The 12,391-nt window shown below is 40.1% G+C and overlaps 1 protein-coding gene across 2 annotated transcripts; it reads left to right on the forward strand.

The window, feature by feature from the left end:
* Positions 1–896: 896 nt before the first annotated feature.
* On the forward strand, positions 897–12,164 carry avil (advillin). Of its 2 annotated transcripts, XM_015044406.1 has the most exons (20): positions 897–963; positions 1,059–1,147; positions 1,231–1,305; positions 1,457–1,653; positions 1,728–1,836; positions 2,725–2,835; positions 4,355–4,560; positions 4,643–4,721; positions 5,214–5,312; positions 5,394–5,547; positions 5,651–5,751; positions 6,615–6,752; positions 6,833–6,991; positions 7,429–7,608; positions 7,677–7,834; positions 8,507–8,651; positions 8,730–8,918; positions 9,823–9,891; positions 10,991–11,098; positions 11,364–11,477. In XM_015044406.1, exons 2-20 carry the CDS (start codon positions 1,088–1,090, stop codon positions 11,475–11,477), a joined length of 2,451 nt encoding a protein of 816 aa, XP_014899892.1. In that variant the 5' UTR covers positions 897–963; positions 1,059–1,087. The 2 variants fall into 2 exon arrangements, with proteins under 2 accessions (XP_014899892.1, XP_014899893.1); XM_015044407.1 differs by lacking the exon at positions 897–963 and having other exon boundaries at positions 1,088–1,147; positions 11,364–12,164.
* The last annotated feature ends 227 nt before the right edge of the window (positions 12,165–12,391 follow it).

Consider the following 12,391-nt stretch of genomic DNA (forward strand, 5'->3'; position numbering starts at 1 on the left):
TTTATGTGATTTGAGTAGGCCGGTCTAACATTATCATATGCTTTGATCAAAGCCATTTTATCACAGCTTTGACTGCAGCTTTAGGGTTATTATCCTGCTAGAAGATGAGTCTCTGAACCAGACCTAAGTCTCTTAGAGTCTGGGTTCGGTTTTCTCCCAGTATTGACCTGTATTTAGGTCAGTCATATTAACATATTAGCTTCTCTGTCTGTCCTGAAGAAAACAGTTTCCTCAGAATGATGCTGCCATCATCATGTTTAGATGCACGTATGGATAATTTATTTTCTTCCTGTCCCTATTAAATAAAGGACAGATTTGTGTAATGCACTTGTTTTTCCAACAGTGTTAATTTCTGTATTCCTTGAAATAGTTACAGTTTGCTGCAGGATATGAAAATGCATCTAAGATGTATGCTGTAGTCCATACTGTAGATTCTTTCACACTAATATCAGTTTATTGAACAACTGGAAATTAAGTGTAATTGAACTAATATAATTATTTTTACAAAGTGTCTTGAGATTACATTTATTGTGAAATGGCGCTACATTAATAAACTGAGTTGAACTGAAATTATGAGTCAGTTATACTACAAAACTGACATGCTGCAGGTATGATTATTGTTTTGGAAAATACAACTTCTAACAAATTATTGTGCTTCAATAACTGCAGCAAATGTGCTTATCATGGTTCAAAGAGACATAATGTAGTTAATAAGTACTACTATGGGTGCATTTGAATATGAGTCAGTGCTTTTTCCTGTCCAGCATATTTGCCTACAGGGGCTTGTATCTCTCTCTGTGATTGGGCAGAGCGCCATGATGGCCCCAAAAATGCAAAAGTAGGCAAATCTATCACAAGAAATGTATGAGTGACAACTGTGGCTCTCTTGTGATCAGACAGGAAATCATCCCCTAGAGGATCAGATGAAGACATCACAATCTCCTCTTCATTCAAGTTTACACGGCATGTAGTGTTTGTTGACGTCCAGTATCAAAAACTACGAATGAGAATTTGTGTGATAAATAATTTTGCTTCTGTTCTTTCCTCTCTTTTTCCAGAAAAGCAAAGCTGAGAGCGCAGAAGCAACATGGAGTACACGTTCAGAGCAGTGACTCGCAGCCCAGGGATTATAATCTGGAGAGTTGAGGTGATTGGATTTTATTTCACTTTTTATTAGAGAGGTAGTGATGAACCCAAAAGTAAAAGTTTTAATTTCTCTCTGTGCAACAGAAAATGGAGCTTGTTCAAGTTCCTGAGAAGTCCTTTGGGAACTTTTTCGAGGGTGACTGCTATGTACTTCTGTTTGTAAGTCTTCAGACGGAGAATGATTCCCCATTTAAGCATATAAAAATTATCAAACCGTTTTACTGCTAAACTGTCTGGATGATCCTTTGAGCCATTCCTTCTCCATCTGTGCTAATGCACACACAGATTCTGCACTTTTGTCTTTCTCCAGACGCAGAAGCTGAATAGCTCTTTAAGTTACAACATCCACTTCTGGATCGGCTCAGAGTCCAGCCAGGATGAGCAGGGTGCAGCTGCTGTGTACACCATACAGCTGGATGATTTCTTAGGCTCCTCTCCAATTCAGTACAGAGAGGTTCAGCACAACGAGTCGGATACGTTCAAGGGATACTTCAAAAGTGGAATAATGTGAGTGAAAGATGTTCGTACAGTCAGCCTTTAAGTGAAGTACACCATAAATTGTATTTTTCTGTTTTGTTTAGCTATAAGAAAGGGGGCGTTGCAAGCGGCATGCGGCACACTGAAACCAATTCGTATGACATTCAGAGACTGCTTCATGTGAAAGGAAAGAAAAGGATAATTGCCAAGGAGGTGAGCCATGTTTTCCAGTCACACAGATGCAAAAATATTCTGATCCCTTGAAGCTTCTTTCCACATTTTATCACATTAGAGCCTCAAACCTCAGGGATGTTATATAACAGATCATCACAAAGTCACATTTACTTGCAAAGTGGAAGTAAAATGATACATGAATCATAATACTTTATTAATTGCAGGTCCATTCTTTGAAAACTAGCTAAAGTTTGGTTTCACTATCTGGACAGCTTCAGTTCATATCAATTGTCAAGTTTTGCCATGGATTCTGAATTGGATTCATGTCTGTACTTTGACTGGGCCATTTTTCCGCATGAATTATGGCATTGTAGCTCTGTAAACATATTTAGTGTTGTCCATGTGGAAGTATGAACCTTTTTGCAGTATCCAGCAGGTTTCCTTCATGGATTGGGATGCATTTAGTCCCATCAACCTTCTCATGAGTTCTGAACAGCTTTCCTGTCTCTGTTAAAACTAAAAGCGTCGTCACGGTACAAAGTTCCCACTGCTTTACTGCGCAGATAATTTGTTCAGGATAATGTGTAAAGTTAAACTTCCTCAACACACAGTGCTTTGCATCTAGGCCAAAAAGTTAAATTCAGGTCTCATCTGACCAGAATACATTTTCCTCCAAGTTTCCTGCATATGGGAAAGTATTTATAGCTTTTTTTCCACAAGAGCTTTTTCCTCGCCACTCTTCCATGAGGGCCAAATTTGTGAACAGTGCTGTAATTTCTGCTTCCCGCTGGGCTGTCGCACACAAATCCACTGCAACACATTGAATTATGTATTTGCAAAATGTGGATAAAATCAAGGGGTATTAACACTAATGCAAGTGTTATTTCAAGTAAAAACAGTAATTTTATTATTTTCTTTGTGGTTTAGGTGGAGATGAGCTGGAAGAGCTTCAACCTTGGAGATGTGTTTTTGTTAGACCTTGGCAAGACCATCGTCCAGTGGAACGGTCCAAAGAGCAACACTCAGGAAAGGCTGAAGGTGAGGCTTTCTGACTGAATAAGTCCTCTATTAGACACATTGGACTCATAAATATATTGTAAATCAGATATACAATGAATGCAGTTCATAGAGAAACGAACCCACACCCTATTTTACAATCATTGCTCCACTAACTGAACACCGCTTACATCTCCAATTCATTCTAATAGGTACTGTAAAAATTTGCATCGCTGCATGGTTGCACATCCGCATCAGTCTCTATCCAGGCAATGCAGCTGAATTACATTAGCAGTGTTAAGAGAGGTGTCAAACTGCACAGCTGTTTTCTATGGTAGTGCTGGGAAACTTTGGGGTTGTGCAAATTCTTCCAGTTTTTACAGCCAGAACTCCAAAATACAAATAAATGCAAACAACTAGTTGCTTTTATTCATTTTAGTACCAGGATGCTGACCATGAATGCAAAACAGGCAGGATGGAAGAAAAATGAATGCAATATGAACAAATAAACGTAACACATTTAGTTATTTAGTTTGAGCCATAGGTTTGTTTTTTTTTTGCATTTTCTCCCTGGTTTTTTGATTATATATGTTTGGTGACAAACACCAAGACTGTGGGGTATAGTCTTGGTGTTTGTTGTGGGAACATGTTCCCAAAATGTTCCCACATTTTGGGAACATTCTTTCCAAAATGTTAAAAGGGGCAGAATTATGTATTTTTGAGGTATTTTGTGGCATTTTATAGCACAATCAAGTAGCTGTGTTACCTTTGGTTGTTATAAAAATACCACATATTAAACATGACTGAAAAAAAATGGATTTTGCAAATTAACACCTTAAAATTGGGCTACTGTCTCTTTAAGAAACTTCTACTGCGACACTCCACCTTCAGTTTGTCATGACAATACTTTTAATCATGCCGTTAACAGCCTTTATTAGCATTGCACTGAGAAGTAATTTGTAGAAGTAACTCAGATGTGCAGCTCAACCAGGTGTTTGCTAATTGCTGCTGCCGCTAGTCTGATGGAGCTGAGTGGGGAAAGCGTGTGGCAGGGGTACTCTGTGAGGCGCAAGCTCCAAGATAAACTGCAGCTTTCTGAGACCAAGCATTTAGGCGCCTCCAAATGGCTGCCAAGGGAGATTAAAGGATTTCTCAACCATGCATGAAAGAATCAGAGCGTGTTTTTGATCAGGGAATAACATTATAGCATGATATAAAGCTCAAAGAAGTCAATTTTACCCAATTCTCCCTCTTCAATAGACCCTGAAACTGATCTGAGTCATCCAGCTGCATCACATCAAAGACACAATACCAGTAAAAGTTATTTGGAAGTGATTTCAGTCAGGGATTCCACATCCGATCATTTAAAGTCCATTTAATTGAAACAATGTTTCCCCAGAGTCCGTAGGACCAAATGTGTGATTAATTTCTGCTGAAACAACAGCTTGGAGTAAAAATAAAAAAAAACAAACCAAAAATTGCAATGGCGTAATGTTGATAACAGTTTGCCTTTAAAAAAAAACTAAGGCTGTAAGCATTTGTTGTATCTTCACTTTCTCAGGGCATGATGCTGGCCAAAGACATCCGGGACAGAGAGCGAGGAGGCCGGGCGGAGATCAGAGTGATCGAGGGCGACGCAGAGAGCAGCTCCCCTCAGAACATGGAGGTGTTGAAGAACGTTCTGGGTGAAAGACCCTCTGACCTGCCAGACGGGACGCCTGATGACACTGTTGACCAGGAAACAAAGGGAAAGCTCATGCTTTACCGGTGAGCTGCTCGCTATCTCTGATTTTATTTGTCCTCAAACCCGTTTTGGTTATTATTTATATGTTCATCCCTTTGATTTCAGAGTGTCAGACGCAGATGGTCAGATGAAAGTAGCAGAGATCGCTTCAAACCCTCTGGTTCAGGATCTGCTCACCCATGACGTGAGTCAATGCAACCCCAATCCAATGACTTACTCAAGCATGACGTTGTGGTTAAGTGTTTCTGTTTCCAGCCCAAGCAAATTTGCAATGTTCATTGCAGGTGGGCCATAAAGAATAGTATACAAGGTTTAAAGTGCAAATACAAAACAATCATTGAGACTCAGAAAGGAAGAAAAACAACCTTCTTCAAAACCTTAAATTGCATGATGCCAGATCAGCACTCCTAGAGTTAAAAATGGTTTGAAAAATAAACTGTCTATATTCGAAACATCTTTCAAATGACTATTTGCTAAATCATCAGCTAATGAACTGGTTTCTGTCTGATTATCTTTATAAGATCTGAACCTTGAATTGCTTGAGAGTTCTTCAACAAGCACGTCAGTCGTCTGTGTGATTTCATCACCTGTTTCCTGCTTGCCTACAGATCTGTTCAGGTTATTTACATACTTCCATCCTGTTGGAAATAATAATTATCATCTGAATGTCCTGCAGGATTGTTTCATCCTGGATCAAGGAGGCAGTAAGATCTTCGTCTGGAAAGGGAAGAAGGCAAACAAAGCTGAGAGACAGGCTGCCATGTCCAGAGCTTTGGTGAGTGACGTCACATCATCAGCCTGGGATTAGATTATCCGCCTTTTTATTTCCAGTGTTCTGTTTGACTGCCTGTTGCAGGACTTCATCAAAGCGAAAAACTACCCACTAACCACCAGCGTGGAGTCAGTGAATGATGGGGCGGAGTCCGCTCTCTTCAAGCAGCTCTTCCAGAAGTGGACGGTGAAAGACCAGACGCAAGGCCTTGGAAAAGCAAACACGAGGGGCAAAATTGGTATTTTAACAAGAGGAAAAAATAAATTGGAATGAAGAAAGAGACATGAGCTTTCATTGGACATCAGTCAGTCAGTGATTTTTATTTATTTATTTGTTTTAAGCTCACATCACACAAGAGAAATTTGATGCCTCCCTGATGCACTCGATGCCGGAGGTCGCTGCTCAGGAGCGAATGGTGGACAATGGTGGAGGTCAGGTTGAAGTAAGGCTTTTTTTTTTTTTGACAAAATACCTGAATATAAAAGCTGTTTTCCCAATAGTCTTTTCTCAGATCGATGTACAAATCAGAATTATGTGACAAAATATACATTTTTAACTGAGGATCAGTTTATAATTCACCTTCAGAACATCTTATACATTCATCCGTAGCTTTGATACGCTTCAAAGGCACAATGTAAAGCCAGAGATTGAAATTAAATTAAAATTTGTCATGATAGCAGTGCACAAATACTGGTAAGTTCTTTATTGAATCAAAACTGAAAAGTTGTATTTATGTTGTTTCAAATGACAACTTCTGCTCCAAGAACATAGAAGTTGTAATGTGTTCACACAGAGGTAAGCACTAACTTGTAAATTTGTAAATTTATCACATCGTTGATATCAGCAGAACTATTTCACTTGAACGAATGTTTGTGTAAATCAAGTTGGCAGTGAACGGAAGCAGGACAAAATATTCATTTTCTTTTTACCTTCAGTAATGTAACTGTTAAAGTTGTGTGTTTTTCCACAAGAAGAAAAAGAGGAAGTTTAAATCCTGATATCAGTCAGGTCTCAACAGCAGTAAAGCATTATCTTGTTAATTTGGCTCAAACTCTGAGAAAAAAAAAAGGTGAGTTTCAACTCAAGATAATTACTGTTGTTAAAGAAATACGTCATAGTTATCAAGTTGTTTTATGATGCTGGAAGAAACATTACTTCAAACAGAGTATATATATCTTTGTTTTACTTTTTTTGCTTGTGTGCAGCCGATCCTCCTTGGTGGAGGAACTGTGAGGAGAGAGAATCTCACTGTTTTTTATTCATGCTTACACATGATGCTTCCTCTTTCACCTCTGACCTCCTCAGGTGTGGCGAGTGGAGAACCTGGAGCTGGCCCCGGTGGACCCCAAGGGGTACGGATACTTTTACGGAGGAGACTGCTACCTGATCCTGTACACTTACTTAGTCAACAACAGAAAGTGTTACCTTCTGTACATGTGGCAGGTAAGAGCATGATAACCTGCCTTCAGGATGCAAAAGCATTAAGCTGCTTCACATTATGGTTTATGTTTTGTGTTCTTAAGGGGCGCCATGCCACGCAGGATGAGCTGGCCGCTTCGGCGTTTCAGGCTGTGAACTTGGATCAGAAGTACAACGACGAGCCAGTCCAAGTGAGAGTGACCATGGGAAAGGAACCGAGACACTTCATGGCCATGTTCAAAGGGAAAATGGTCATCTTCGACGTAAGACGGCTGTACTAGCCAGTTTAATACTGGTTAAGCGTTGATCCGTTGCTGCTTTGTTGTGACGCGCTGAGCGACTGAAGTTGTACCTGTTGATTACATGTAAAAGTCAATCCCAGAGATCTTCTTCGTTGTTCCAATTCCAAATTTATTCCAGTCAGATGAAACCATTTGTGAACAAAATCCAATTATTCCAGGATACACGGCAACAGTGTTAACAATGACTCCGCCATAGCGTTCAAAAACTTGCGTGCCCTTCCAGGTTCAACACCTGTCACCTCTTGGCTCATATACTGGAGGCCACAGCCCCATCTAGTGACCAAAAACCCAAAAATACACATATTTGACTCCTATAATGGCATTTTTGGTATTGTGATAAAATCTACTCGGCTAATTAGCTACCAATCATTATGCTCAGTGCTTTTCTTTTCCTTCAGGGTGGCACATCCAGAAATGGGAACTCTGATCCGGAGCCTCCAGTAAGGCTGTTCCAGGTTCGTGGTTCTGACCCGTCCAACACGAAAACCATTGAGGTTCCAGCCCTGGCCACCTCTCTGAACTCCAACGACGTGTTTCTGCTGAAGAGCCAATCAGGAATCTACCTGTGGTGTGGGAAGGTGAGAGAGACACAGCGGCGGTACGGCGGATTCAGGACGGCGCTGAAAGCTTTTTCTGGTGTTTTCAGGGCTCAAGCGGAGACGAGAGAGCCATGGCAAAGGAGGTGAGCTCTGTGGTCGGCCTCGGCTCAGAAAAAGGTTTTGAAGAGATTGTGGCTGAGGGTCAAGAGCCTGTTGAATTCTGGGAGCTGCTTGGGGGTAAAGCTCCTTATGCAAATGACAAAAGGTAAGAATGAGACAAATGTTGGTGGTACTTCCAATAGGAGAAACATATCTGAAGCTCTTTAGTTGAGTTTAAAGCTGGGGGATGAAACTTTTATTAAAAAATGTTTTGTTTTTTTTTACCTATTTGTTAAAGCTTTCACCATATTATATGAGATAGATAATCAGAGAAAAAATCTATCTCCTACACCTCCACCCTGAGATGTTATTGCCATCTGAAGAAACTTCCAACCAAAAACAGCCAATTAGAGCCAGGAAGAAGGTCTTGGCACTGTCAGTCAAGCTCATGTACGTGCTGCTCAATGTTCTAATTACAGAGAAATAACTTACCTTTACAGAAAAACATTTTATCCACCGTCATTGGTGGTGATGCTGACTACCCTGAACAGTCACGGCAGCCTCTGTTGACTGGGAGAAGCTGTCACATAGCAGAGAGAAAGGGGTAGTATGTGAGCAGCATACACAAGCATGACTGACAGCACTAAGACCCTCCTCCTAGCTCTGTTTAGTTGTTTCTGATCAAGAAACAACACTGAGAGAACAGGGAAAAGGCAGAGCAGTCTGATTTTATTCACAGATCGTCCTGTACCATCACAATGCAGTGACTATTTCAAGAAATATGTAGGAATCATAGTTTTTGTAAAAGTTACATATTTCAAGCGTTGGTTTTCTGCAGATTGCAGCAGGTGGTTTTAGACCACGAGCCACGCCTGTTTGAGTGCTCCAACAAAACGGGGCGCTTCATCGTCAGTGAGGTGGCTCAGTTCACACAGGACGACCTCAGCGAGGACGACATCATGCTGCTGGACACCTGGGACCAGGTGGGACGCAGAACATCTAACAAACAAGCCGTCCACTCCATCGACCTCTGCTGACCTGAATTCCCTCTTTTCCTTTAGCTGTTTCTGTGGATTGGCAAAGAGGCGAATGAGGTGGAGCGTAAAGAAGCCGTGGTGACGAGCCAGGAGTATCTGCGGACTCACCCTGGAGACAGAGACCCGGACACGCCCATCGTCCTGATCAAGCAGGGCTTTGAGCCGCCCACCTTCACTGGCTGGTTTGGTGCCTGGGATCCCTCAAAGTGGAGCGTGAGTCTCTCAGATGCAGCATGACAGACAGCCATGACATTCACTGTATTTTCCGGACTATAGAGCGCACCTCATTACAAGCCGCACCTACAATAATAATAATAATAATAATAATAATAATGATAAAATGGAAAAGTACATATATAAGCCGCTGATATCTCCGCCGCTCTCAAGGACCCAGCAAAGGGCTGCGTCCTTAATAAAGCTGAACCATGGTTTCATTCACGCCGAGTTTACGTGCAGCAGCTCTATTTCCCTCCTGTACTGCCAGATCATAACCTTCAACTTAAAAGCTGCATCATTTGAGTTTGAAGGAATTTCTCAGTCGTGCCTGCTGCTAGCATGTGTTTGTTCTCTTTCTTCTTGTTGTTTAATGGCGGTTGGCAAGCAACTTAAAGGTGTGCATTACCGCCACCTACTGGAATGGAGTGTGGATCAGAATGCAACTTATATGATCTCCCCCCCGAACCCCCGCAAAAAAACAAAACAAAACAAAAAAAAACTTATATCCTTTCTATCACTTTAGTTTTCTTAAGATAGTTTATTAAATAACGTAAATATTCAGTAGTATTTTTAACTGTAATTTATTCTTTACATTCTATCTCCTCAGAGTACTTAGGACATAACAACAAAACATGTTTTACTGTCTCTTCTTGAAAACAAAAATCACAATTACCTATTGGGCGTTTCCCCATTTTAAACAGTATACTGTTTAAAGTTTAAACCAATTCACTTCCTGCTAAAGCGCTCCCTGTCGGTTGAAGAAAAAATTCACAGAAAAGCCGCACTGGCTACAAGCTGCATGGTTCAAAGCGTGGGAAATAAGTAGCGGCTTATAGTCCGAAAAATACAGTATTTAAAATCTAAAAATAGATTGGGATTTTTTTCTTCTTTTGTGTTTTAGGGAGGGAAGAGCTATGAAGAACTGAAGAAAGAGCTGGGAGAAGACCTGACACCCATTGTTCTGCAAACTGTACGTTAATCCATTTCTCTAAAACTTTATGTGCAACAGAGAAGTAGCAGCTGCATTTATGACAATAGTTAAACTAAATTAGCAGCATAAACAAGAACATCTCTTTTTTGAAGTTCATTATGCATTTCTTATAATAGAAAATACAAATAATTTGGTTTTCATTTGGACAAGACTAACATTTAGTTTTCTTTTTCTAGACCTGAATCTATTGATTATATGGCAACAAGCAATAGTATTTATATCTCTTAAGCTTTTTCTCATTTTGTGATAATTGTAGAAGGCGTCCAAATCAGATGAAACTTTTTGGCCAGCATGCTGGCCAAACTTTTTGGCAAACTTTTTTGGGATTTTTTCCCCAAACCCCAAAAAAAAAAAAAAAAAAAAAGCAAAATCTAGACTCATTTCATGTGACTGAGGTCAAACTGTTGTGTTCACAGCCAAACAGACTTTAAAAAGAAACTGGAAGAAGAGTTAAAAGGAAACAAACAATATTTAAAAATATCTAAGAAAGAAGTGGCAACTTGCGAAAAGATTACACTGCTATTCACCCTAAAATATGGTAGTGGCAGCATCATGCTGTGCAGTTTGTTTTCTTCAGCAGGGACAGAAACAGAATTGATCGGATAATTTATAGGCTCGCTTTCTAGCAGGACAATGACATTAACAACTGAGCCAGAGCTACAATAGCAACGTTTTGATTAAAATGTATGCAGGTGTTAGAATGGCCTAGCCAAAGTTCAGAGAACAGTTCACAGATGTTTTCCATTCGTTCTGACTGAGTGTGAGCGAAGTCGCAACACCAAATTGACAGGAAGCGCAGCTTGTAGCTGTGAAAAGCTGACAGACTGTGACGGCAGCATTTCACATTTTCGTGCTGCAGTAAAATCCCACTGAAGTTTGTGGCTGTAAGGTGATGAAATGAGAAAAATTCCAGCTGAAGGGAAGCTTAGCAAGCTGCCAGGAGCACGAGTCAAGACTGTGCTTCTTTTTTAAAACAGCAATTCATCTTCCTTTCTGCTACACAGGAAAAAGAAAATGCATTTCCCTGATGATGTGAGCTAATCATGAATCACAGTCTGAGCACGCTGGTATTTTCCAGGAGGAAAATGCTGAGGCGGAGAAAACCTTTCAGCCTTTCCCACCCGACATGTTGATTAACAAGCAACCTGACGAGCTGCCTGAAGGTGTGGACCCGTCCGCGAAAGAGGTGTGTGAGTTCGCTGGTGCTTGTCAGGTGAACAGACAGAGAGGAAAGTTTAGTGGAGGAAAGCAACACGCTGCTAGAACAGCTTCACTGTGCTTCAGTATTGAACCTAAGAGTCTCTAAACATGAAGATGAAGATCTCCTCCTATTATGAATCCCCCTGAATATTAAATATTTTTGCTTTTGAGTATTACTCAACCAAAGCATTTTCTGTTTCTTCAAAGAGCAGGCCTTTACGCCCAGTTTCTTTTTTTGTTTTGTTTTTCAGAAGCACCTGTCTGACGCCGACTTCGCCAGCGTATTTGGTTTGAGCAAAGATAAGTTTGTGAGCCTGCCGCAGTGGAGACAGCTGAAACTGAAGAAAGAGAAAGGCTTGTTTTGATCAAAGTCTTTGTGTTCAAAATATTAACAGCAAAAGGTTTTCTACCCCTTATTTTGACTTAGAAATCAGATTTTATTCTTTTGATGGTGAATCGTTTTTACTATGTTTCAATCCTACTTTTTTAATGAAAGATTATTGCTAAATTCACACATGATAATGTTGAGTTCTCTGAATGCAGTTCGCTCTATAATTATTGGCGCCCGTGTTAACAATGTGCAACATTTCTAACAGCTGTGGATATTTCCCCCCCTCCTGACTGTGTTTGGTGGCAAAATTAACAGTTCCAGTCATTTAAAACTTTTTTATTGGATTTATTTGTCATTTTCTGATTGCATAGCCACACAAAAAATTAAGATAAGTCAGATAAATAATAACTTTTTGTTGGGAAATGCTTAGAAGTCTAGTATAACTTTTTTATCTTTAGAAAATAAAGTTATATACTCACAGGTAAACATCTAGATTTTGTTTCAATCATTAAACAAATTATTTTAAAAAATAGGAAAAGATTAGGACTCATGTGCCAGTCTCCTCAGAGGTAGACGTGTCCTGCTGCAGCAAAGTCTTCCCAGATCATGACACTTCCACCTCCGTGCTTTACGGTTTGTTGTTACGAGGTTTGTTTCCTGGAATGCTGTAATTTATTTTATGCTTCTGCTCTGACGGCCAAATAAGAATATTCCACAAGTCCTCGTCTTTGTCTTCGTATTCTGTGTGAAACTTGAATCAGGACTTAATGTTTTTCCACTTAGTATTCGTCCCAGGAAAGCTAAACTTGTGCAATCTGGGCAAAAATCGGATATTTATAACAAGTAACTTTTTAAATAAATAAATATATACTGCTCAAAAAAATAAAGGGAACATTTCACTTTAATTTTGTGTGCGGCTCCAAATCCAGGCCTCCATTGGTTAATAAA

Source organism: Poecilia latipinna, unplaced genomic scaffold (assembly GCF_001443285.1).
Source record: "Poecilia latipinna isolate Pla-1442-1.1 unplaced genomic scaffold, P_latipinna-1.0 Scaffold674, whole genome shotgun sequence".
Lineage (NCBI taxonomy): Eukaryota > Metazoa > Chordata > Actinopteri > Cyprinodontiformes > Poeciliidae > Poecilia > Poecilia latipinna.